This window comes from Pelophylax lessonae (genome assembly GCF_965119305.1).
Source record: "Pelophylax lessonae genome assembly, chromosome: 9".
In the NCBI taxonomy this organism is placed as follows: Eukaryota; Metazoa; Chordata; class Amphibia; order Anura; family Ranidae; genus Pelophylax; species Pelophylax lessonae.
This window is the reverse complement of record NC_138776.1, coordinates 270,517,512-270,545,434: the sequence shown is the minus strand read 5'-3', so window position 1 is coordinate 270,545,434 and position 27,923 is coordinate 270,517,512. Positions and strand designations below refer to the sequence as shown.

The 27,923-nt window shown below is 46.1% G+C and overlaps 5 protein-coding genes across 5 annotated transcripts in view; 4 read left to right on the top strand and 1 right to left on the bottom strand.

The window, feature by feature from the left end:
- Positions 1-1,896, top strand: part of LOC309564059 (uncharacterized protein) — a gene marked incomplete at its 5' end in the record, with an annotated part of 69,762 nt that extends 67,866 nt beyond the window's left edge. Inside the window, one exon of the mRNA XM_082268685.1 lies at positions 1,665-1,896. Coding sequence (XP_082124811.1) covers positions 1,665-1,868 — 204 coding nt within the window. The 3' untranslated portion in view covers positions 1,869-1,896. The remainder of the gene's footprint in view (positions 1-1,664) is intronic.
- LOC309564464 (uncharacterized protein) overlaps positions 1-27,923 on the top strand; it is a gene marked incomplete at both ends in the record, with an annotated part of 826,241 nt that overhangs the window by 331,649 nt on the left and 466,669 nt on the right.
- LOC309564057 (uncharacterized protein) overlaps positions 1-27,923 on the bottom strand; it is a gene marked incomplete at its 5' end in the record, with an annotated part of 455,352 nt that overhangs the window by 380,956 nt on the left and 46,473 nt on the right. The window lies entirely within an intron of this gene.
- LOC309564060 (gastrula zinc finger protein XlCGF66.1-like) lies at positions 4-1,263 on the top strand (the record flags this gene model as incomplete). The annotated part of the gene is made up of 4 exons (XM_082268686.1): positions 4-85; positions 693-827; positions 914-1,037; positions 1,154-1,263. The coding sequence occupies exons 1-4, from the start codon at positions 8-10 to the stop codon at positions 1,261-1,263; spliced, it is 447 nt and encodes a 148-aa protein (XP_082124812.1). The 5' UTR covers positions 4-7.
- LOC309564058 (uncharacterized protein) lies at positions 3,197-16,317 on the top strand (the record flags this gene model as incomplete). Its single annotated transcript, XM_082268684.1, has 4 exons — positions 3,197-3,219; positions 3,408-3,689; positions 3,837-3,936; positions 15,175-16,317. 4 exons carry the CDS (start codon positions 3,197-3,199, stop codon positions 16,204-16,206), a joined length of 1,437 nt encoding a protein of 478 aa, XP_082124810.1. The 3' UTR covers positions 16,207-16,317.

Sequence of the window (27,923 nt, the reverse complement as noted above, 5' to 3'; positions counted from 1 at the left end):
AATGAGGATGGAGGAGGACCGGAGTCACATGACTGAGAGGATACTAAACCTCACCCTGGAGATCATCTACCTGCTGACCGGAGAGGTGAGGGGGATTCTGGGAGGTCACATGACATCACTCTTATCTCTATTAATAAAATACAGACCTGACCGGTGTAACGTGAGAATTACCTACCCCTCGTCACTTCCGGCCAGAAGCATCTGAGCAGCGCAGCAGTGCGCATGCTCAGAGCCCCGGATACCTAATGGCAGAACAGAGGAGCTTACTAGTGCGCATGCGCACTAGTATAAAACGATAACGGTGTACCGTGAAAAAAACCTACCGACGCGGCGCTTACCTAAAACAGCTGTGCTGACATACGAGTCATCCCCGCTCCTGTCCCGGTCACTTCCCTGCTCTCGGCAAGTAAATATAAAAGCGGCTTTCGGCTCAGTGATTTATGTTTTCATACAGCCGCCGCCGCTTTTATATTTACTATCCGAGAGCAGGGAAGTGACCGGGACAGGAGCGGGGATGACTCGTATGTCAGCACAGCTGTTTTAATGTACCCGCTGCATTACATACAGTGCGGAGTACCGGAAGTGACGAGGGGTAGGTTTTTCTCACGGGTAGGTAATTCTCACGGAACACCGGGGAGGTGAGGAGGATTCTGGGATTCTAACATGATATTCCTATTGGTTCTCCAATACAGAGATTTCCTCTTCTGAAGTCAGGTGATCATATGACCATCACAGTGCCTCCATGTGACTCCCTAAAACCTGAGAGACACAACATGCAGAAGATTCTAGAAGTCACCAAGAAGATGATGGAGCTGCTGACAGGAGAGGTGAGCGGTGCTGGGAATTCTGGGACATTATCCAGTAACAGACAAGGGATGTGTCTGGATGGTGACTGTATCATTGTGTGTGTCAGGTTCCTATAAGGTGTCAGGATGTCACTGTCTATTTCTCCATGGAGGAGTGGGAGTATTTAGAAGGACACAAGGACCTCTACAAGGACGTCATGATGGAGAATCAGCCACCCCTCACATCACCGGGTAAGAGGAGACTTTATTGTAAAGGAGAGAGCAGTACGGAGGATCCACCTAGATCCCCCATCATCTGATAAACACATAGAAACAATGTATTCAGTCAGTGTGTGTGTTTCCTACAGATGGATCCAGTAATGAGAACCCGCCAGAGAGATGTCCCCGTCCTCTGTATTCCCGGGATTCCACACAGGAAGGTCACACCATCCCCCACCATCATCAGGTAGGTGATTGACAATTATTGGTAGTTATGATTTTTACACAGCATGTTTGTTACATTGAATATTTTATTATATATTCAGAGTGAAAACCTTGGGGGGGATGATGATGATGATATTGTTGTTAAAGAAGAGTATAAAGAGGAGGATGAGGAGTATGGAGTGATGGAGGAGTTTTCTGAAGGACACAAGGATATGATGGAGCCACCTAATACCAGGAACCCACCAGAGAGATGTCCCCGTCCTCTGTATTCCCGGGATTCCAAACCTGAAAGTCTCACTATCTCTCACTGTTACAAGGTTAGTAGAACGTAGAATATAGAACATGGCGATGATGTGATATTTTCCTTTTATTTATTGTCACAATATTAAAGCTTATATTTTACAGATAATATTTTTTATCATTCTCTTGGTTTAGGGTGAAGATCTGATAGATATAAAAGTTGAGGTTAAATCAGAAGAAGAAGAGACGTATGTGAGGGATGATCAGCAGTCTATGGAGGAGGATGGAATAACGGGGACATTTATAGAGGAGGACACTCCTACAGAGATCAGCACAGGTGGGTCATTAACACTAAATCCATTCCTCCACCCATACTGCTCACTGATTGGTCCAGAGTAGGGCGGGGACTGGGTGATATCAGCCTGTAATTCCCTGGTCACTTTCCTGAGCTGTGTTCCCTGTCCTGTATTCCTGTATTTCTCTCGGATAATCTTCCTTCTCTGTGCTGCAGACACAATTTATGTCTCTAGACTGGATTTATAAAGATTCTGCGGTTCAGCTTGCAGTAAAATGTTGATGTTCACCATAGACGTTGCTTGACCTAGACACCTGGGGTATGTACCTTGGTTCTTCTGCCCCATGCCCAGGTCTAGCAAGATCTCTGACAGAACAATTCTCCCGGGGTTACTTGCTCTGTTATTTGCTGGCTGTGCCGGGTGGAGGGATATGTCTGTATAGTCTCACACCCAAGTCACTGAGTGCAGTCTCAGGAGATGGGAGGCAGCAGTGTGGGACCTCTGCAACTCATTACTGAACACAAATATAATGAGTCCTGACCCCTGCACTGTATACTCTATGTTGTACATTACATACTCCTGGACCCTGCACTATATACTCTATGTTGTACATTACATACTCCTGACCCCTGCACTATATACTCTATGTTGTACATTACATACTCCTGACCCCTGCACTATATACTCTATGTTGTACATTGCATACTCCTGACTTCTGCTCTCTCCCCTCTACCCACTGCTATATATACACATAATATGGATTCTCTTTTGTTACACCCATTTCCTACCAGCTGGACATTTTATATCTGATGATCTGATTGGAGGACAGACTTTTACATGGTGATAATAATGTGATAACATCCTCCAACTTTGGGACCTTAAACAGAAAGTGATAATGAGGGAGGGGTCAGTAACCCAATGATGGCGGTCTTCAGGATCAGTCCAGTCTTCATCACTCTCTGACCTCTGGTGGGGCTCAGCCCCGCTGTTATTCATGGACTAAATAAGGAAGTGCGGGGCTTCTTGTGTTGGGAGGATGGCAATGAGTGACAGAGGGGGAGGGGACTTTCGTCCTATAATCCCCTCATCACTGTCACTCCTATAAAAGACAGTTCTCGTTGTTTCCTCACTCTCTGACTAAGGTCCATGAATAAAGAAATGAACTGGTAGGAGATCAGAGGACCCATTTACTAGTTACCTTGAGGGGGGAATTGTAAGTTCTTCAGAGACAAAGCTGTCTGATGTGGGCGGAGTCCTGGTTTAGGGGAACCAATCTGCTGAGGTCTAGTAATAATCTTTGTATTTCTATTTTAGTAGATGGACGGGAGATGAGGAAAACCTCAGAGGATTGTCTCACTTTGTCTCCAGACTGTAAAGTAGAAGATGAGGACATCACACAGTATAGTCCAGGAGAAAACCCGGCTACCTCAAATGTCCACCAGACACAACACAGTGTAGATGGACCATCGTATTCCTCTTATCCTGAGGAACCTCAGACTGTGAGGGACAGTGCCGGACCATCGTATTCCTCTTATCCTGAGGAACCTCAGACTGTGAGGGACGGTGCCGTCCTTACAACAGATAAGAAGTTTTCCTGTACTGAGTGCGAGAAGTTTTTCCGTTCTAAATCCAAACTTAATAGGCATCAAAGATCTCATACAGGAGAGAAGCCATATTCCTGCCCTGAGTGCGGGAAATGTTTTTCAGATAAGTGTAAATTTTCTAGACATCAGAAATCACACACGGGTGAGAAGCCGTTTTCCTGTACTGATTGCGGGAAATGTTTTTCAAATAAGTTCAATCTTTGCACACATCAGAGGTCTCACACAGGTGAGAAGCCATATTCCTGTCTGGAGTGTGGGAAATGTTTTTCAGAAAAGTCAAGTCTTAACAAACATCAGAGATTGCACACAGGGGAGAAGCCGTATTCCTGTCCTGAGTGCGGGACATGTTTTTCAGATCAGTCTAGTTTTTCTAACCACCAGCGATTGCACACGGGTGAGAAGCCATATTCTTGTCCTGATTGCGGGAAATGTTTTTCTGTACAGTCCAGTCTTAACAATCACAAGAGATTGCACACGGGGGAAAAGCCATATTCCTGTCCTGAGTGCGGGAAATGTTTTTCACAGAGGTCCACTCTTTACAAACATCAGAGATTGCACACGGGGGAGAAGCCGTATTCCTGTCCAGAATGCGGGAAAAGTTTTTCAGATAAGTCCAATTTTTACAAACATCAGAGATTGCACCATGGAAAGAAGCCACCTTCCTGTCCTGAGTGAGGGAAATGTTCCTCACTGAAGTCCTGTCTTCTGTACATCAGGGGTCCCACACAACCCTGGAGGTGTATTAGTGCCTTGAGTGCGGGAAATGTCTTCTATATGAATGTTGGTGGACATGCGAGGAAGAAGCACACCCTGATATACACCTCAGATATACTCCATGGCTGATCTTCATCATGTAAGAAACACTTCATAAGGAGATCAGAGATCACCAAAGACATGGATGAAGTGTTGTCCCGTGTTGGCCATTGATAGCAGGAGAAAAATAAAAATGGAGTCCTTACCTTTCATTGGCTGAGTGCATTTTGTGCGGGAAGATCTTACAAACCCTTACAGATCTGTTTTTAAAAACTCGAATGTGACCCGCATTCCCCTAGCCATGACCGGTATTTGTCATTTTTTTATGATTTCCTATGATTATTGGCTCCATCTAGTGGCCATAATGTGGCACTGCAGTAATAATAGCACATTATTGCCCAATAAGTCAGGAAATTGCTGTGATAATGAAATTACGGGCAGAATTTGGCACAGCCGGGCGAATGATTGTCACAATAAAGGACATCAGATAATTAAACCAGCAATATTTTACCAACCATTAACGTAATACAGAGAAAACTACACTTGGCTATTATATGGCACTAAGTATCATAGGAATTAGCTCCATCTAGTGGCCAAATGCAACATTCTCCATTTTAAATAAGGGGAAAACATTTAAACAGCAAATCATCTGATATCTGACCCCCTCCATGAGACCTCGTGGCTCTGGCTGGGCTCTTTGACCCCACCATGGGGCCTCTGTCTCTTGGATTCTGGCTGGGCCCGCTGACCCCTCCATGAGACCTCTATCTTATGGCTTCTGGCAGGGCCCTCTGACCCCTCCATGAGACCTCTATCTTATGGCTTCTGGCAGGGCCCTCTGACCCCTCCATGAGACCTCTGTCTCGTGTCTTCTGGCTGGGCTCTTTGACCCCACCATGGGGCCTCTGTCTCTTGAATTCTGGCTGGGCCCGCTGACCCCTCCATGAGACCTCTATCTTATGGCTTCTGGCAGGGCCCTCTGACCCCTCCATGAGACCTCTATCTTATGGCTTCTGGCAGGGCCCTCTGACCCCTCCATGAGACCTCTGTCTCGTGTCTTCTGGCTGGGCTCTTTGACCCCTCCATGAGACCTCTGTCTCGTGGCTTCTGGCTGGGCCCTCTGACCCCTCCATGAGACTTCTGTCTCATGGCTTTTGGCAGGGACCTCTGACCCCTCCATGAGACCTCTGTCTCATGGCTTCTGGCTGGGCCCTCTGACCCCTCCATGAGACCTCTGTCTCATGGCTTTTGGCAGAGCCCTCTGACCCCTCCATGAGACCTCTGTCTCGTGGCTTCTGGCTGGGCCCTCTGACCCCTCCATGAGACTTCTGTCTCATGGAGGGGTCAGAGACTTCTGTCTCATGGCTTTTGGCAGGGACCTCTGACCCCTCCATGAGACCTCTGTCTCATGGCTTTTGGCAGAGCCCTCTGACCCCTCCATGAGACCTCTGTCTCGTGGCTTCTGGCTGGGCCCTCTGACCCCTCCATGAGACCTCTTTCTCGTGGCTTTTGGCAGGGCCCTCTGACCCCACCATGGGGCCTCTGTCTCAGATAATGCCTGGGTAATATTTCTGTAATGTTGGATCCAAATCATAGTTACACAGTTAGTCAGGTTGAAAAAAGTCCATCTGGCTCAACCAATAAAAAAACAAAACAAAAAAAAAAGAAAAACAGTAAAGAAAACCCAACCATACAATCCCATATACACAATCCTATACCCACCCCAACCATACAATCCCATATACACAATCCTATACCCTCCCCAACCATACAATCCCATATACACAATCCTATACCCTCCCCAACCATACAATCCCATATACACAATCCTATACCCTCCCCAACCATACAATCCCATATACACAATCCTATACCCTCCCCAACCATACAATCCCATATACACAATCCTATACCCTCCCCAACCATACAATCCCATATACACAATCCTATACCCTCCCCAACCATACAATCCCATATACACAATCCTATACCCTCCCCAACCATACAATCCCATATACACAATCCTATACCCTCCCCAACCATACAATCCCATATACACAATCCTATACCCTTCCCAACCATACAATCCATATACACAATCCTATACCCACCCCAACCATACAATCCCATATACACAATCCTATACCCTCCCCAGCCATACATTCCCATATACACAATCCTATACCCTTCCCAACCATACAATCCCATATACACAATCCTATACCCTCCCCAACCATACAATCCCATATACACAATCCTATACCCTCCCCAACCATACAATCCCATATACACAATCCTATACCCTCCCCAACCATACAATCCCATATACACAATCCTATACCCTCCCCAACCATACAATCCCATATACACAATCCTATACCCTCCCCAACCATACAATCCCATATACACAATCCTATACCCTCCCCAACCATACAATCCCATATACACAATCCTATACCCTTCCCAACCATACAATCACATATACACAATCCTATACCCTCCCCAACCATACAATCCCATATACACAATCCTATACCCTCCCCAACCATACAATCCCATATACACAATCCTATACCCTCCCCAACCATACAATCCCATATACACAATCCTATACCCTCCCCAACCATACAATCCCATATACACAATCCTATACCCGCCCCAACCATACAATCCCATATACACAATCCTATACCCGCCCCAACCATACAATCCCATATACACAATCCTATACCCACCCCAACCATACAATCCCATATACACAATCCTATACCCACCCCAACCATACAATCCCATATACACAATCCTATACCCTCCCCAACCATACAATCCCATATACACAATCCTATACCCGCCCCAACCTTACAATCCCATATACACAATCCTATACCCGCCCCAACCATACAATCCCATGTACACAATCCTATACCCGCCCCAACCATACAATCCCATGTACACAATCCTATACCCGCCCCAACCATACAATCCCATGTACACAATCCTATACCCGCCCCAACCATACAATCCCGTATACACAATCCTATACCCGCCCCAACCATACAATCCCGTATACACAATCCTATACCCTCCCCAACCATACAATCCCGTATACACAATCCTATACCCACCCCAACCATACAATCCCGTATACACAATCCTATACCCACCCCAACCATACAATCCCATATACACAATCCTATACCCTCCCCAACCATACAATCCCATATACACAATCCTATACCCTCCCCAACCATACAATCCCATATACACAATCCTATACCCTCCCCAACCATACAATCCCATATACACAATCCTATACCCTCCCCAACCATACAATCCCATATACACAATCCTATACCCTCCCCAACCATACAATCCCATATACACAATCCTATACCCGCCCCAACCTTACAATCCCATATACACAATCCTATACCCGCCCCAACCATACAATCCCATGTACACAATCCTATACCCGCCCCAACCATACAATCCCATGTACACAATCCTATACCCGCCCCAACCATACAATCCCATGTACACAATCCTATACCCGCCCCAACCATACAATCCCGTATACACAATCCTATACAATCCCGTATACACAATCCTATACCCACCCCAACCATACAATCCCGTATACACAATCCTATACCCACCCCAACCATACAATCCCATATACACAATCCTATACCCTCCCCAACCATACAATCCCATATACACAATCCTATACCCTCCCCAACCATACAATCCCATATACACAATCCTATACCCACCCCAACCATACAATCCCATATACACAATCCTATACCCTCCCCAACCATACAATCCCATATACACAATCCTATACCCACCCCAACCATACAATCCCGTATACACAATCCTATACCCACCCCAACCATACAATCCCATATACACAATCCTATACCCGCCCCAACCATACAATCCCGTATACACAATCCTATACCCTCCCCAACCATACAATCCCGTATACACAATCCTATACCCTCCCCAACCATACAATCCCATATACACAATCCTATACCCTCCCCAACCATACAATCCCATATACACAATCCTATACCCGCAGCTGATCCAGAGGAAGGCGAAAAAAAAACCAGCAAATCATAATCAAATTTACTACAGCAGGGGAAAACAATTCCTTCTGATCCCCCGAGAGGCAATCAGATATTCCCTGGATCAACTTTACCTATAAATATTAGTACCCATTTATATTATGTACACCTAGGAAAGAATCCAGGACTTTTATAGCAATCTACTGAGCTGGCCAGAACCACCTCTGGAGGGAGTCTATTCCACATTTTCACAGCTCTTACTGTGAAGAAACCTTTCCGTATTTGGAGATGAAATCTGTTTTCCTCTAGATGTAAAGAGCGCCCCCTTGTCCTCTGTGCTGTCCTTAAAGTGAACAACTCAACACCAAGTTCACTATATGGACCCCTTATGTATTTATACATGGTGATCATATCCCCCCTTATGTATTTATACATGGTGATCATATCCCCCCTTATGTATTTATACATGGAGATCATATCCCCCCTTATGTATTTATACATGGTGATCATATCCCCCCCTACTCCCAGTTTTTAACATTGGCATCTATGGGAAACCTTAGCTAGCTTGACATGGCACTGCTCCCTGTCTAACATTGGCGTCTCTGAGCAGGTGCCCTCTCACCAAATCCTGATGTCCAGCAATGAGAGTCCTGGAAAAACAGACGATGGCAATCCTTCACACTACAGGCATACCCCACTTTTAAGTACACAATGGGACCAGAGCATGTATGTAAAACGAAAATGTACTTAAAGTAAAGCAATACCTTTTTTCATTTCTCAACGGATGTAAATCCACTATCTCTATAGGAAATCTTGGTTAGCTTGACATGGAACTGCTCCAAGTCTAACATTGGTGTCTATGGGAAATCTTAGTTAGCTTGACATGGCACTGCTCCCTGTCTAACATTGGCATCTATGGGAATTCTTGGCCAGCTTGACATGGAACTGCTCCAAGTCTAACATTGGTATCTATGGGAAATCTTGGTCAGCTTGACATGGTACTGCTCCAAGTCAAACATCGGTGTCTATGGAAAATCTTGGTCAGCTTGACATGGCACTGCTCCCTTTCTAACATTGGTGTCTATGGGAATTCCCTGTCAGCTTGACATGGTACTGCTCCAAGTCTAACATTGGCGTCTATGGGAATTCCCTGTCAGCTTGACATGGTACTGCTCCAAGTCTAACATTGGCGTCTATAGGAATTCTTGGTCAGCTTGACATGGTACTGCTCCAAGTCTAACATTGGCGTCTATAGGAATTCTTGGTCAGCTTGACATGGTACTGCTCCAAGTCTAACATTGGCGTCTATAGGAATTCTTGGTCAGCTTGACATGGTACTGCTCCCTGTCTAACATTGGTGTCTATGGAAAATCTTGGTTAGCTTGACATGGTACTGCTCCAAGTCTAACATTGGTGTCTATGGAAAATCTTGGTTAGCTTGACATGGTACTGCTCCAAGTCTAACATTGGTGTCTATGGAAAATCTTGGTCAGCTTGACATGGTACTGCTCTATGTCTAACATTGGTGTCTATGGAAAATCTTGGTCAGCTTAACATGGTACTGCTCCAAGTCTAAGATTGGCATCTATAGGAAATCTTGGTCAGCTTGACATGGCACTGCTCCCAAACCATAAGTGACAGGGATACCAAACTTAGGTAGCACGGAAAGTGGACCCAGGACTACAACATATCCTATTTTGTGGCAGGCCAGCTTGCCTAGGTAATCTACCATGTCATAGTCCTGGGTCCCCTTAACATGCTCCCCAAGCTTGGTGTCCTTGTCACTTATGGTTTGGGAGCAGTGCCATGTCAAGCTGACCAAGATTTCCTTTAGAGTAGAGTGTATTCACATGCGTTGAGAAATGATAAAAAGGTATTGCTTCACTTTAATTCACATTTTCGTTTTACATACATGCTCTGGTCCCATTGTGTACTTAAAAGTGGGGTATGCCTGTAGTGTGGAGGATTGCCATCGCCTGTTCTTCCAGGACTCTCATTGCTGGATATGAGGATTTGGTGAGAGGGCACCTGCTCAGAGTTCAGACACCAGTCACTACAGTTCTTTGATACACTGAACACAGACACTTCCCAGTTGGATCAGTTGCAGGATCTTTTGCAAATCAGAATCCGCCATTGTGACTTGCTTGTCACACATTGAGCCACATTGGGAATCCTATGTCCATGAGCTCCAACTGCCGGTGAAGATCTTAGCAAGGCCTTGCAAAGTAGAACATGGCTTTATTGTTGCTCTTAAAGGGGACAGGTTACTGGTATCTAGATTACCTCATTCCTTATTAGTATACAAGTATTATAGGTCGGCCCAGGGTTCCCCTTTAGTAAAAGTGTTTCTTATAGCAATTGTAGCTTCCTGAGAGATTTATTCCCCTACTGCCAAACGCTTTGTATATTCGATGTATTTACTTGTTATTCTAAATGCTTATTCGCTGTTTTTTAGTGTTATTTCAGCGGAGCCTGTCTGTTTTTCCGGAGCCTAGTTGAATAATACTCTTTCCAAGTCTCTTCCTTGAGTAAAGTTGAACTAAGAAGTTAAAAATCTATTTGCATTGTGTCAGTGTGTCATTTAAAGATATACACCCACATATTACCAGGTGTGACAGTGGGGTTGAGTCTGTTCTTGGGGGTTGGGACGCAGAGTGAGATATCAACATTACTTAAGTGGCACCTGCGGGGGTAGCGCTACATATCATGGGTCGGTGTAGTGGTCCCTTACATTGGTAACCAATGGGAGAAGGACCCCTTATATCAGTGGTCAGTGTAGTGGTCCTTTACATTGGTGACCAATGGGAGAAGGAACCCCTTATATCAGAGGTCAGTGAAGTGGTCCCTTGCATTGGTGACCAATGGGAGAAGGACTCCTTATATCAGTGGTCAGTGTAGTGGTCCTTTACATTGGTGACCAATGGGAGAAGGAACCCCTTATATCAGTGGTCAGTGAAGTGGTCCCTTGCATTGGTGACCAATGGGAGAAGGACCCCCTTATATAAGTGGTCAGTGTAGTGGTCTCTTACATTGTTGACCGATGGGAGAAGGACCCCCTTATATCAGTGGTCAGTGTAGTGGTCCCTTACATTGGTGACCAATGGGAGAAGGACCCCCTTATATAAGTGGTCAGTGTAGTGGTCCCTTGCATTGTTGACCAATGGGAGAAGGACCCCCTTATATCAGTGGTCAGTGTAGTGGTCCCTTACATTGGTGACCAATGGGAGAAGGACCCCCTTATATCAGTGGTCAGTGTAGTGGTCCCTTACATTGTTGACCAATGGGAGAAGGACCCCCTTACATCTGAGGTCAGTACAGTATCTCTAAGCGTCAGGAAGCACTGGTCGGCATTCAGCTGGCGTCAAGACAGCGCCAACAATCATTTTTCTGCAAGTGTCCCAAAGTGTACCTAGTTGAGCCAGAGGAGTATCCCACTCATTCCCTTCTCCCATCCCCTAAATACAATAAAACAAAACAAACCAAAGATGCCGGAATTGTCATTGTCTCAGTTCTCACACCTGGGTTCACAACACAAAAGTGTTGGAGGTATTACCAGTAACAATGGCAGACCCACATCAGGCACAATGCCTGGAAAAACTGCTACATTTACAAGGCCTCATGGGATGTGTAGTTCTGCAACAGCTGGAGGGCCGTAGTTTGGGAATCCCTGCCCTAGAGACCTTTGGAAGAACCCTGGCTGAGAAAGGCTGGACTAGACAGTAATATATTTCTCTCCCCCTCGGTGGGAGTGGAGATGACCCCATCTATAAGGATATACAGTACATACACACACAGCACAAGGCCGTGTTCTCACTACGAGACGTTTCTAGGGGGTGCAGTTCCTCTGACATCCACAAGGTGGTGATTTCACTTTTACCCAGACAGGAAGTTGCTATGGAAGACAGGAAGTGATGTCAGGTATAAATAGGAAGTTCCGGGTGAAAGGTGAGTCGGAAGGAATTAGAGAGGAGACGTTGTTGGAAGAGGCAGCAGAGGAGGTAATAAGATCTTATTTTCTATTTACACCCAGTAACCCCCCCCCCCCCCCGTCATGTTTCGTCCTCTTCCTCCATAGTCACTGTGATGTCTTTTATCTCCAGCAGATGATGATACACACTGAAAACATAGATTAACACCTTCAGGGTCAGAACATTTCCCTAATTACGGGGAAGGAACATTCTATTCATTTTTTAGATGCGTCACATCACCCTCCCCACAGTAGTATCCTCTGCTCCCCCTTCACATCACCCCCCCGCCCCCCCATAGCAGTGTCTTTTGTTCTCCTTGACTGTTCTGCCCCATCCTCATTACAGACGCCCGCCTGTTTCTTCTGACTGCCCCTTCACATCACAGAGCCTCGCAGCTCTGCCCCCCACTTCACACCCCCCTGCAGCTCTGCCCCCCACCTTAAACCCCCCTGCCCCCCACTTCACACCCCCTGCAGCTCTGCCCCCCACCTCACACCCCTCTGCAGCTCTGCCCCCCACCTTACACCCCCTGCCCCCCACTTCACACCCCCCTGCAGCTCTGCCCCCACTTCACACCCCTCTGCAGCTCTGCCCCCTAACTTACACCCCCCTGCAGCTCTGCCCCCTTTCCCGTGGCTCTGCCCCCCCATGTCACACCATCCTACAGCTCTGCCCCTCCCCACTTCACACCCCCTGCCCCCCACTTTACACCCCCCTGCAGCTATGCCCCCCACTTTACACCCCCTTCCTCACAGCTCTGCCCCCACTTCACTCCCCCCTGCAGCTCTCCCCCCCACTTCACATACCCCCTTGCAGCTCTGCCCCTCACTTCAGACCCCCTTGCAGCTTTGCCCCCCACTCTCCCCCCTCCCCTATATCTCGGCCCCCCACTTCACCCCCCCCCCCCCCGCAGCTCTGCCCTCCACTTCACCCCCTGCAGTTCTGCCCCCTTCTTTAAAAACCCCCACTTCTCACCACAGCCCCCCCAAACTTCATACCACAGCATCCCCCCTTTTCACACCGCAGCTCTGCCTCTTCACTTTCCTACATTTTCACAGAGCGGAGAGCTGTAGGCAGGACAGCTCTGGACAGAGGGCGGCAGTGAGAGCTGCAGTCGAAATGACCTTTTCATATCAACAAGCTGGTGATTGGTTGCTAGAACCTCCCTGCATCCTAGAAACCAATCACCAAATGGTTAACTGAAAAAGTTTAACTCCGACAACTCTCGCTTTCCTTTTACTACTGTTTTGCCTCCAGCTCTCTGCTCTGCTTTAATAATGACACGGGCAGAAGCTGGGGGAAGAACCACCTGCTAAATAGCCGGGCCGCGGAAGTCCATATGGGACAGTGACCTGGTCTGCATGCAGACCGCGGGCCGTCATTTAGTGATGCCTGGTCTGTACTTCTGGATTATACGATAATTTGGAATATTGGTGGTGGGGGTGGATTTATAATGCACATGTCTGTGAAGGTTCAACACAAGGGATGTGTCTGGATGGTGACTGTATCATTGTGTGTGTCAGGTTCCTATAAGGTGTCAGGATGTCACTGTCTATTTCTCCATGGAGGAGTGGGAGTATTTAGAAGGACACAAGGATCTCTACAAGGACGTCATGATGGAGAATCAGCCGCCCCTCACATCACCGGGTAAGAGGAGACTTTATTGTAAAGGAGAGAGCAGTACGGAGGATCCACCTAGATCCCCCATCATCTGATAAACACATAGAAACAATGTATTCAGTCAGTGTGTGTGTTTCCTACAGATGGATCCAGTAATGAGAACCCACCAGAGAGATGTCCCCGTCCTCTGTATTCCCGGGATTCCACTCAGGAAGGTCACACCATCCCCCACCATCATCAGGTAGATGAGGAACAATTATTTATACTATAAAAAAGATGTCTGAAGCTAAAACCCCAACCACCCGCCCAGGGCTCACGGATAATAAAACAGTGTTTAAAGGATAAAATAAATAATAGAATAAATAACTACTATTTAAAATATTAAGATATTAATTAAAATATCCTGCGGATCATATAAAATCATATAAACCTGTGTATCCTTGTAGTACACTAGCAGCCACCATGACAAACACTTCAATATATAAATGTGTATAATGCAACCCAACTGGCTTGCAACAATTAGTTATGATTTATACCCAAGGTTGTTTGTTAAAATTAATTTCTTATTATATATTCAGGGTGGAAACCTTGGGGATGATAATATTGTTGTTAAAGAAGAGTATAAAGAGGAGGATGAGGAGTATGGAGTGATGGAGGAGTTTTCAGAAGGACACAAGGATATGATGGAGCCACCTAATACCAGGAACCCACCAGAGAGATGTCCCCATCCTCTGTATTCCTGGGATTCCACACAGGAAGGTCACACCATCCCTCAATGTTACAAGGTTAGTAGAACGGAGAATTTAGAACATGGAGATGATGTGGTATTTTCCTTTATTTGATGCCACAATATTAAAGCTTATATTTTACAGATGTTATTGTTGATCTTTCTCTTGGTTTAGGGTGAAGATCTGGTAGATATAAAAGTTGAGGTTAAATCAGAGGAAGAAGAAGAGACGTATGTGAGGGATGATCAGCAGTCTATGGAGGAGGATGGAATAACGGGGACATTTATAGAGGAGGACACTCCTACAGAGATCAGCACAGGTGGGTCATTAACACTAAATACATTCCTCCACCCATACTGCTCACTGATTGGTCCAGAGTAGGGCGGGAACTGGGTGATATCAGCCTGTAATCCCCTGGTCGCTTTCCAGAGCTGTGTCTCTGTATTTCTCCTGGATAATCTTTGTATTTCTATTTTAGTAGATGGACGGGAGATGAGGAAAACCTCAGAGGATTGTCTCACTTTGTCTCCAGACTGTAAAGTAGAAGATGAGGACATCACACAGTATAGTCCAGGAGAAAACCCGGCTACCTCAAATGTCCATCCAGGACCACACAGTGTAGATGGACCATCGTATTCCTCTTATCCTGAGGAACCTCAGACTGTGAGGGACAGTGCCGGACCATCGTATTCCTCTCATTTTGAGGAATCTCACACTGTGAGAGACGGTGCCGTCCTTCCAACAGATAAGAAGTTTCCCTGTACTGAGTGTGGGAAGTGTTTCCGTTTTAAATCTCATCTTAAAGTGCATAAAAGATGTCACACAGGTGAGAAGCCGTATTCCTGCCCTGAGTGTGGGAAATGTTTTGCACATAAATCCAGTCTTTGCACTCATCAGAAATGGCACAGGCGGGAGAAGCCTTTTTCCTGTTCTGAGTGCGGGGAATGTTTTTCACGCGTGTCCAATCTTCACACACATCAGAGATCTCATACGGGTGAGAAGCCCTATTCCTGTCCTGAGTGCGGAAAATGTTTTACAGCTAAGTCCCATATTTACAGACATCAAAGAGTGCACACGGGTGAAAATCTGCATACCTGTTTGGATTGTGGAAAATGGTTTGTACAAAAATCAGATCTTGTCACACATCAGAGGACTCACACGGGGGAGAAGCCGTATTCCTGTCCTGAGTGCGGAAAATGTTTTTCACATAAGTCCGATCTTTATAGACATCGAAGACTGCACACGGGGGAGAAGCCGTATTTCTGCTCTGAGTGTGGGAAATTTTTCTCCGTGAAGTACAATCTTAATGCACATCAGAGATCTCACACGGGGGAAAAGCCGTATTCCTGTTCTGTGTGCGGGAAATGTTTTTCAGTAAAGACCTATCTTTCCAAGCATCAGAGCTTGCACACGGGGGAGAAGCCACATTGCTGTCCTGAGTGTGGGAAATTTTTTTCACAGAAGTCTAATCTTTACACCCATCAGAGATCTCACACAGGGGTGAAGCCACTTTCATGTTCTGAGTGTGGAAAATGTTTCACACGGAAGTCCAGCCTTTTCAGACACCAGAGATTACACACAGGTGAGAAGCCGTTTTCCTGTTCTGAGTGCGGGAAATCATTTTCAAGGAAGTCCAGTCTTTACACACATCAGAGAGCTCACACTGGGGAAAAGCCACTTTCCTGTCCTGAGTGAGGGAATTGTTCCTCACTGAAGTCCTGTCTTCCTGTACATCAGGGGTCCCACACAACCCTGGAGGTGTATTAGTGCCTTGAGTGCGGGAAATGTCTTCGATATGAATGTTGGTGGACATGTGGGGAAGAAGCACACCCTGATATACACCTAAGATATACTCCATGGCTGATCTTCATCATGTAAGAAACCTTTCATAAGGAGATCAGAGATCACCAAAGACATGGATGAAGTGTTGTCCCATGTTGGCCATTGATAGCAGGAGAAAAATAAAAATTGGTCTGCATGGCTGTCATCCCAGAAGGAAGCCTCTTCTAAAGATGATGCACAAGAATATCCACAAACAGTTTGCTGAAGACAAGCAGACTAAGGACATGAATTACTGGAACCATCTCCTGTGGTCTGATGAGACCAAAATAAACTTATTTGGTTCAGATGGTGTCAAGTGTGTCTGGTGGCAACCAGGTGAGGAGTACAAAGACAAGTGTGTCTTTCTACAGTCAAGCATGGTGGTGGGAGTGTCCTGGTCTGGGGCTGCATGAGTGCTGCCGGCACTGGGGAGCTACAGTTCATTGAGGGAACCATGAATGCCAACATGTACTGTGACATACTGAAGCAGAGCATGATCCCCTCCCTTCAGAGACTGGGCCGCAGGGCAGTATTCCAACATAACGACTCCAAACATACCTCCAAGATGACCACTGCCTTACTAAAGAAGCTGAGGGTAAGGGTGATGGACTGGACAAGCATGTCTCCAGACCTAAACACTATTGAGCATCTGTGGGACATCCTCAAACAGAAGGTGGAGGAGCGCAAGGTCTCTAACATCCACCAGCTCCGTGACGTCATCATGGAGGAGGGGAAGAGGACTCCAGTGGCAACCTGTGAAGCTCTGGTGAACTCCATGCCCAAGAGGGTTAAGGCAGTGCTGGAAAATAATGGTGGCCACACAAAATATTGACACTTTGGGCCCAATTTGGACATTGTCACTTAGGGGTGTACTTACTTTTGTTGCCAGCGGTTTAGACATTAATGGCTGTGTGTTGAGTTATTTTGAGGGGACAGTAAATTTACACTGTTATACAAGCTGTACACTCACTACTTTACATTGTAGCAAAGTGTCATTTCTTCAGTGTTGTCACATGAAAAGATAGAATAAAATATTTACAGAAAATGTGAGGGGTGTACTTACTTTTGTATGATATTGTGTATAGATATATATGTATATTATATAATATAAAATATATATATATATATATATAGTATTATAATATTATATCATATTAGAATAGCTCCGGTCACAGTATGGTAAAAATAAATAAATAAATTGGAAAAAAAGAAAAAATATAATACAAAAATTGAAAAATAATTATTTTACTTTTTTTTTTTTTTTTTTACATACTGTCACCAGTCAGTGTCCCTAATCAGCACCACATCTCTTTAGTCCTCGGCCTCATCTTCTCTCTTTAGTCCTCGGCCTTATCTTCTCTCTTTAGTCCTCGGCCTTATTTTTTCTCTTTAGTCCTCGGCCTTATTTTTTCTCTTTCTCTCTTTGTTTCTTGGCCTCATCTTCCCCCTTTCGTCCTTGGCCTTATCTTCCTCCTTTCTCTCTTTGCCCTCTGCCTTATCTTCTCCCTTTCTCTCTTTAGTCCTCAGCCTCATCTTCTCTCTTTAGTCCTCTGCCTTATCTTTCTCTCTTTAGTCCTCGGCCTTATTTTTTCTCTTTCTCTCTTTGTTTCTTGGCCTCATCTTCCCCCTTTCGTCCTTGGCCTTATCTTCCTCCTTTCTCTCTTTGTCCTCTGCCTTATCTTCTCCCTTTCTCTCTTTAGTCCTCAGCCTCATCTTCTCCCTTTCTCTCTTTAGTCTAGGGTCATTTGGGACCCCTCATTACTCACACCCCTTCCTTAACCACTTGAGCTGGCCATTCTTTTGGTATTCAGCACTGCGCTACTTTTACTGGTAATTGCGCGGTCATGCAACACTGTACCCAAATCAGATTTATATCATTTTTTCGTGTACCTTGCCCCGCCCCATCCCCCCCCCCCCCCCCCCACATTGGCTTAAAAAGATTTGTTCTTCTTAAATAAAATGGTAAGTGTCAGGTGCCTTCATAGTGTAAAGTAGCAGATCGGTGTATATGTGGATGGTTGCCTAGCAGACCAGTCAGCAGTTGCATTGCTAGGTGGTTGCAATCTATGGTAAGTCGTGCATCTGGTATAGGTAAGTGTATGTTGGCAGGGGGCAGAGTGATAAACACAAGGGTTCTAGCTTCTAAGGTATAGCTATGATTTCCAAAAAACAACAATATCTCTCCTGCACTCGAGTGGTATGCGGGAAGGTGAATCTTCTAGGCGGTTTTATGACACAAATGAAGTGGTCTTGCTGCCCCCCTCAGGACCAAGGGTATCCAAAAAGCACTACAAGAAAACAACAAGAGAAGGGCGCACCGACCTTGTGCATTACCACTTAAAAGTTTATTAAAATCAAAGAAAGGTAGCGTACAATATACTCACAAACGTAGCATATGAACAAGCATATAGGTAATGGGCACCGCTCGCTTCCAGGACACTTCTCTACTGCTGGATAGCGTGATGGCGTCCTCAAAACCTGATGTGGCTTACGTGTTTCGAGGGAGGACCCTCTTCCTCCAGTGCCGATTTTGCCTCTGAGGAAGAGGGTCCTCCCTCGAAACGCGTAAGCCACATCAGGTTTTGAGGACGCCATCACGCTATCCAGCAGTAGAGAAGTGTCCTGGAAGCGGGCAGTGCCCATTTCCTATATGCTTGTTCATATGCTACGTTTATGAGTATATTGTACGCTACCTTTCTTTGATTTTAATAAACTTTTAAGTGGTAATGCACAAGGTCGGTGCGCCCTTCTCTTGTTGTTTTCTTATAGCTAAAGGAATATCAGAAGTGTGTGCTAATTGCTAGACTTCTCTTCTCCCCATCCCTTAGAGTGGGGTACGTTTGTATCTGCCTGTGTGTGGCCTGCTTGATCTGGGTGAAGTAGTTTGTTCATAGCTGTATCAGTACTCACGCAGGAGCTCCGCGTCCCGTTCCAACCATGGACATCTGCTGCTGGGGCTTGGACTCCCCCTGCCTCCCCCATGGCTTTGTTCCGACGCATCTCCAGCGGCTCTCTGCCCTCAACCTCCAGCGGGGGTACCAGATTGCCAGGCTAGACAGCTTCTGATTGGTCAGCGCTTTTCCTGTAACCAATTAGAATCCCTCTAGTCCATACAGCCAACACTGCAAGGAGAGGAGAGAAAGCCGCTGGGATTTCAAATCCCCTGACCGGTGAAGCGGCTTTTCGGCATCTGACAGTGGGTGATCGTAGCAATCTGGTGCAGCGGGACCAGGTGGGATAGGGGGGAGGGGGTTGAGTGGATGGCGGGAGAGAGCTGCAGGAGATGCGAGGAACAAAGCCATGGGAGAGGTAGTGTTTTGGATCAGACCAATCGTCTGGTGAGTATCCGCCCCCTTCCTGATTTGGCCTATATAATCTGGTGCATACAGGAGAAGAACCACACTGAAACGTGTTCAGGTAAGCGATACTTCCTTTATTGCTATGGGATACGTGGGGTTATATAGGTGAGCGGCTCGTGTCGTGGGCAAGTGCTTCATCTGATTGCTTGTAGCTTCTGATTGATCATGTCCATGTAAGGTAAACTTCTTCCAGGATCTAGGTGTCATCATCTTGGGTGTAGTCCTAGATGGAGGCGCCAGCTTAGTTACACAAGCTTCACTCGATGTGAGGGGGAACTGCTAGCGGCCATTTTGAGTAAGGAACAAAAAAGCATATTTCTCTAGCGCTCATTGACAGACGTAGTCCTTGGTGATACACCACCTTCGGGTTATGTTGCCTCCACAGGAGCAGGACTAGACAGGAAATTAAAAAGCTCTGGCCACACCCTAGGGGCAGTCCCAGAGGGTATATCCTCTCTCTCTCTGCCTCAGCAAATCAGTTATTTTCTGTCTAGTTAGGAGTAAGGACCTAGATACCTTGCTGGGATCTTAGGTCCTGGCAAGATTTTTTTCTTAAAGGATTTTTTAGACAGCTTTTTTTCTCCAGTGTTCCTGTGAGATCTTCAAGCAAGAAAGCTGAACTGGGCGACGGGCTGGATGTTGAGATCCGGTGGTCACCCCAGTTCAGCCTACGAGCGCGTGCAGGCCATAGCTCCGCGCTGGGTCGGCCGCGACAAAGTCCCATTAAAGGACTGACCCCGCGAGTTAAACGTCTCGCTGAAACGCCAAAGACCATGAGTCACGGCGTCCATATCGGTCGACAGCCCTCCCGCCCCGGTGGAGAGGGGTACTGTCAGGAGTTGGTGCCCGCCTGGTTCCGGTATGGTGAGTAGTATGTTCCCCCTTTTCCCCTGATGGGTCTTGTGGTGAACGCGGGCCCCTCTCTGTATGGTAAGATAGAGTCCCCCTCTATCCTATAACATGACACAGATCCCCCTACTTTGAGTGTGATTTTATGTGCAAAAAGCCAGGAGGCTTGGTTTGGGAGCTAACAATCTAATTGTATACATGTTAAAAAGATTATAATCTGTGGCATTCTGGGAATCTTACGGTGATAAGAATAAGCTACCTACCAGTCAGAAGCCACGGACATGTAGACTGCCTTCCTAATCAGATCTCCAGCTATTAGCAGGCCTCCCGAATGGCCATGCGGTCCGCCAGGGCCGGTACCGCCAACCACGCCAAATCCCCATGCAGAGAGAGTGCTGTGTGCCCTGCAGCACACCGCTATTCAGTACAGGCCGCCGCCATTTTTTTTTGCTGGATCGCACGAGCCGCCATTTTGGCGTAGCCTCGTGTCTCCAGCATGGGGGCGGCCATGTTTGAGGTGATCCAAACACCTCGTGGAGCTAGGGGAGGCGCCGGAAGGCGTGCAGAGGGGCGGAGCCGCCTCCTTTCTTCCTGGGCAGCCAGCTAAAAGACTTCCTGTTTGTCAAGACAGCGCTGTAACCTGTTGCAGTTAAACTCTGAGCATCAAGTGGTGAGCCTGGGGGTCTATCTCTCTCTCTCTCTCTCGATCGATAGGGATCCCTAGCAGGTAACACTAAGGGGTTTTTTGTGGCGCTGGGGGTCTGAAAAAAAAAAAAAAAAAAGTTTTTTATTTTTGAATTATATTATCCAGGAAGTGACTGGAATTATCATGGACCCTGCCACACATATTCCCCCACCTGTTTCCCTCGAGGGGGTCACGGGACCCGCCGGTGCACAGAGTGTAGAGTCATTTACAGCAATTTTGGAGTCTATGGTGGCTCGGGTGGAGGCGGCCTGTCAGGGACGGGGGTCAAGGAAGCGACCCCCGCCTACCCCTATACTATCTGACACCTCTGACTCTGATTCAGAGATGGTCACTGCAGTTGCAGGTTCCTCTGCAAAGGCTGTTATCCCAGGTAAAGCCCCCTCAGACAGTGAGGAGGACGCTTCTTCTCCTGCTATAATTCAGGAAGAAGCATTGGTGGACACACTAGTTGTGGCAGTGCAGGAAACCTTAAAACTTGAGGCTTTACCGGCAGAGGCAACTGAAACAGAGATTCCTTTTGGTACTAATAAGCCCATCAAAACGGTGAAGGTTTTTCCTGTACCCAAATGTTTCGGTAATCAGATTAAAGGAGAATGGGAGCATTCTAAACGTACCTTTACTATTTCCAAGCGTATTGCTAGACGCTATCCGTTTGAGGAATCCATCATTGAGAAATGGACGGTACCACCAGTGGTGGATCCACCTATTTCCAGGCTGAATAAAGCCACGGTTATCCCAGTGGAGGACACTTCGTCCTTTAAGGATCCGGTGGATCGAAAGATGGAAGCAGAGTCCCGCACCATCTTCTCTCTGATAGGGTCAGCATTTAGACCAGTAATTGTTATTGGTCTAGTTTCCCAGACACTTACGGAATGGGCGAAAATGGTACGCCAAGACCTTAGGGGAAAAGATATTCCCCAGGAGACATCTGATTTGATGGAACAGATTATACAAGGGCTACAGTTTATCTGTGACGCAGCCTTGGACACTACTCCTTTATTAGGGCATGCATCTATGTCAGCGGTGATCCTCAGACGTGTGCTGTGGTTAAAATGCTGGTCAGCTGACCTAGGTTCCAAAAAGACCTTGACAAATCTCCCTTTTCAGGGGAATCGTCTATTTGGGGCCAACCTAGATGAAATCATCAAGGATGCCACTGGGGGCAAGAGCACTTTTTTGCCACAGGCTGCTAAAGCTAAAGGACCTCGCAACAAGCGAGGACCTTTCTTTACCGCCCATAAAGGGCGCCCGGCTGGTACTAGCGGGAAAGGCAAGACTCCTCCAGGAGGGTTCAAGAAGGGCTGGTCGGACAAGCAGAGGACCAACCCAGCCAAACCCGAAGCAAAGGAGTACACAGCCTGAAGGTGCGCCCCCACCCGGTTTCAGGGTGGGGGGACGTTTTCACCGGTATTCAGGACATTAGATCGAGCTTCAACCACTACTACCGGTGCGATTCTTCCCTTCCAACATTTAAGTACTACAGGAAGCGGTAGTTGCCGTTCCCTGAATAGATCTTTTCCTTTACCTTTTCCTAAGATTAGTCCCTATACCTCACAGGAATCGGATCTGGTTGACCAGATAGGCCAAGTAGCCTCTAGTCTGGTGACTTCGGTCCCTGAGGTTCAACCAGAAAAGATCACCCTTCCTGATAACAATCAGGTATCTGATAAATGTGTGGGAACAGAAATCGACCAGACTTTCTCGGATGGTCGGGGCCAGATACCTCTAGGGACGCCTGGTTCAGATTCTATCAGCGCCAGTGGTCCTAGAAATTCTAGGCTGGCCTCCTCAAGCCGGCCTGGCCGACTTGGACATGCTAGTCGCAGACGTTCCGTGGGAACTTCGTCTCAGGGAGTGTCTGTGGTCTCAAGGACCAATTTACCATCATGCTTTACAGTCGCTGGGTTTAATGGCCTGGCCATTGAGACCCAAGTACTGAAGGACAGAGGTTTGTCTACTTCAGTCATTCCTACCCTTATTAAAGCAAGGAAAGCGACTTCCAGCAAGGTCTATTATCACACATGGAAGACTTATATTGCGTGGTGCGAATCTTTAGGATTTCCTCCACGTACCTATTCGGTGACTCGAATATTGGCCTTTTTGCAACAAGGGGTTGAGCAGAAGCTAGCCTTGAGCACCATCAAGGGTCAAGTTTCAGCATTAGCAATCTTCTTTCAGAAACCTTTAGCTACCAAGTCCTTGGTGCGGAATTTCATCCAGGGGGTGCGGCACCTGGCTCCTCCAGTCCGCGCGCCCTTACCGCCCTGGGATCTTAATTTGGTTTTGTCGGTTCTACAGAAACCTCCCTTTGAAAACATCAGGGAGATTCCCTTGCTTACTTTATCCCAGAAGGTGGCCTTCTTGGTGGCTATTACTTCTGCTCGCAGGGTGTCAGAACTGGCTGCATTATCATGCCAGTCCCCATACCTAGTGATTCATAGGGATAAGGTAGTACTTCATCCTAAGCCATCTTTTCTTCCTAAGGTGGTTTCAGATTTTCATCTGAATGAAGATATTGTACTACCTTCCTTGTGTCCTCAGCCCAATCATCATCGGGAACATGCGTTGCACTCCTTAGATGTGGTTCGGGCAATCAGGGTATACCTGAAAGCTACGGAATCATTCCGTAAGACGGATTCACTTTTTGTGATCACGGATGGCCCCAGAAAGGGTTTGCCTGCATCTGCCGCGACCATTGCCAAATGGATTAGACAAACGGTGGTACAGGCTTATTCTATTAAGGGTCAGAGTCCTCCGTTCCCTGTTAGGGCGCACTCCACTCGAGCGCTCAGTACTTCCTGGGCCTTTCGCCATCAGGCGTCAGTGGTCCAGGTATGTAAGGCGGCCACCTGGTCGTCGGTACATACCTTTACAAAATTCTATAAAATTGATGTGACGGCATCGGCGGATGCCTCATTTGGCCGCAAGGTTTTGCAGGCCGCAATTTGAGGAGACCGGTGGTCTACCTCGAGGGTTTTTTTCTGTTTGAAAAAAAAAAATAAAAATTTTCTCTTTTTTGTTGAGTCTCATCATTAAGGATGAGCATTGTAAACTTCTAGTTGGCACCGGTTGGGCCTTCTAGATTGGGATTTGATTTCCATTTTCCCACCCCTCATTTGTGATACTGCTCTGGGACGTCCCGAAGGTGGTGTATCACCGAGGACTACGTCTGTCAATGAGCGCTAGAGAAAAATGGATTTTTGTAAAATCTTACCGTAAAATCCTTTTCTCTTAGCTCATTGACAGACGTAGTCCCCGCCCCTCTGTTTTTGAGTTGGGTTGGGTTAAAATCTCTAAAGACTGCTTTTTCACATAACTGATTTGCTGAGGCAGAGAGAGAGAGGATATACCCTCTGGGACTGCCCCTAGGGTGTGGCCAGAGCTTTTTAATTTCCTGTCTAGTCCTGCTCCTGTGGAGGCAACATAACCCGAAGGTGGTGTATCACCGAGGACTACGTCTGTCAATGAGCTAAGAGAAAAGGATTTTACGGTAAGATTTTACAAAAATCCATTTTTACATGTACAAAAATAGACATTTTACCTAATCCATCACAGTAGGAGGAGCCCAAGCCACAGCCGCTGATGTCCACTGTCGGATCGGAAGCCGAAGCTGGTGGAACCCATCATGGGGGGAGGTTTCCCGCTCCGTTCCAGTGTGAACTCAGGCTCAAAATCCCTATGACAAGCCTGGGTTCAGATCCCAACACATTACCCAGTCCATACCAGTATAGATCCTAACACATTACCCAGCCCATACCAGTATAGATCCTAACATATTATCCAGTCCATACCAGTATAGATTCTACCACATTACCCAGTCCATACCAGTATAGATCCTAACACATTACCCAGTCCATACCAGTATAGATCCTAACACATTCCCCAGTCCATACCAGTATAAATCCTAACACATTACGCAGTCCATACCAGTATAGATCCAAACACATTACCCAGTCCATACCAGTATAGATCCTAACACATTCCCCAGTCCATACCAGTATAAATCCTAACACATTACGCAGTCCATACCAGTATAGATCCTAACACATCACCCAGTCCATACCAGTATAGATCCTAATACATTCCCTAGTCCATACCAGTATAGATCCGATTCCTAACACATTACACAGTATATCAGTATAGATCCTAACACATAACCCAGTTCATACCAGTATAGATATCCAGCATGATATTTTTCCCCATTGAGATCAGATGTGTTTTCAAAGTGTTCCTTTAATTTTTTTGAACAGTGTACATATATATATATATATATATATTTCCTTTTCACTAGAGTGCAAGCCTTATAGTCCAGTATCGCCTTTTAGCAAGTCCTCACCAGGTCCAGCTATGGCTCATGACATAGAAAACAAAATTAATAACGTCTTTTTTGTCATGCTTCAGAAAAATGTAAGTCTTGGTAACGTTGCTGCTTATTTATTTATGTCCATTGCCACCGTATGGCTTAGGATGGATAAGTCATGAATGTATTTCCCCACAAAGGATATTCAAGAGGCAATTATAACAAGAAAACATTTAAAATGCTAAACAAGTAGACCAAGGCCGTGTTCACACTAAGAGACCTATTCTCGGGGCTGCAGTTCCTCTGAGCTCCACAAGGTGGTAATCTCACTTCAACCCAGATAGGAAGTCTCTATGAAAGACAGGAAGTGATGTCAGATACAGACAGGAAGTGATGAAAGATAGAGACAGGAAGTTCCATGAGGTATGAAGAAGAAAGCAGACATCACGTGGAAGTGGAAGTAGAGGAGGTAATAAGATATTATTTTCTATTTACACCCAGTAACCCCCCCCCCTCGTCTTGTCCATCCTCTTCCTCCATAGTCACTGTGGGGGGATCGTGTAGGTGGTCAGCATGTTTTTTGTTTTTTTTTTCCCAGCGGGCGTTGTTCATTATTTTTGATGTAGATCTACATTGTTGGGCGATTGAGGGATTTACGTTAAATCTTTTTTTTTTTATAAAGGCCTAGTCCTATAGTGTGGGTGATGTCTTTTGATATATATATATATATACTTTTTTTTGAATAATATTTACATTTTTTTCTTTCTGAATGAGTAACCTGTGCGGGAGAACAGCAGACCAAACAGAAATAAACAAAACCGCCAATCACGTTTAACTTCCGTAAAACTAAGAGGGGTATATGCTAATGCCAGGAGCCTAGCTAATAAGATGGATGAGTTGGAAATGTTAGTACATGAGGAAGACCTAGACCTTGTGGGAATAACGGAGACTTGGTTAGACCCCTCACATGACTGGCTGGCCAATATCCAAGGGTATTCGGTGTACCGGAAGGACAGGGTTGGTAAAAGAGGGGGAGGGGTATGTCTCTATGTCAAGAACAATATAAAGGTGCTAGAAAGGAGTGACATTACGGATGGGATGAGCATGGATTTAGAATCTGTGTGGGTTGAACTCGATAGGGAAGAAGATAAGGGAAAAGTAGTTGTGGGGGTTTGCTATAGGCCACCTAACCAAGGGGAGGAGGTAGAGCTGGAATTTTTAGCACTAATAGGTAAAGCGGCAAAACTAGGATCAGTCATCATATTGGGGGACTTCAATTATCCCGACATTGACTGGGAAGAGGGGACTGCACACTCGCATAAGGCCCGGCTATTCACGGAAACCTTACAGGATAACTACATGTCGCAGTTGGTGGATTCCCCTACTAGAGAGAATGCTATCCTGGATCTATTGATCACTAATGACCCAGACATAATCTCGGAGGTAGGAGTCCAGGACAACCTGGGCTCTAGCGATCACAGGATGATCACATTTAGTATAAATAACAATATAAAAAGGCAAGTGGGGAACATAAGAACCCTAAACTTCAGAAGGGCAAACTTTCCAAAATTGTACTCATTGATGGAAAGGGTAAACTGGGACCAAACCCTGGGATCACTGACCACGGAGGAAAAATGGGAATGCTTTAGAACAATATTAAGCAAAGGCATCTTGCAGTGCATTCCTATGGGGAATAAATTTAGAAGAGACAAAGCCAAACCTGGCTGGCTAAACCGTAGCGTTAAAAAACTTATTAGGGGAAAAAAATTGGCCTTCAAGAAATATAAATCAGAGGGCACTGTATCGGCCTTCCAGCAATACAAGGAGGAAAATAAGAAGTGTAAACACGAAATCAAGATGGCTAAAATCAACTTTGAGAGACAAATAGCGGAGGATAGTAAAAAAAACCCAAAGAAATTCTTTAAATATATCAACAGCAAAAAAACTAGGGCAGAGCATATTGCACACATAATTAACAATGATGGGAGGATGGTTACAGAGGACACTGAAAAAGCAACCGTGCTGAATTCTTTTTTCTCGTCAGTCTTTACGCAGGAAAAGGAAGGGTACACTGACCATGACTGTTTGGTTAGTAGTAATACACAGGACTTGCCACTATGGCTAACAGAGGGGGAAATCAGGGAAAGACTGGATAAACTTAACACAAACAAATCACCAGGCCCGGATGGCGTACATCCGAGAGTGCTCAAGGAACTCAGTAAGGTTATATCCAGACCACTGTTCCTGATCTTTGCTGACAGTATTAGGACAGGAGATGTACCAGGGGATTGGAGGAAGGCTAACGTGATTCCGATATTCAAAAAGGGCCAGAGACATATCCCGGGAAATTATAGGCCTGTCAGTCTGACATCAATAA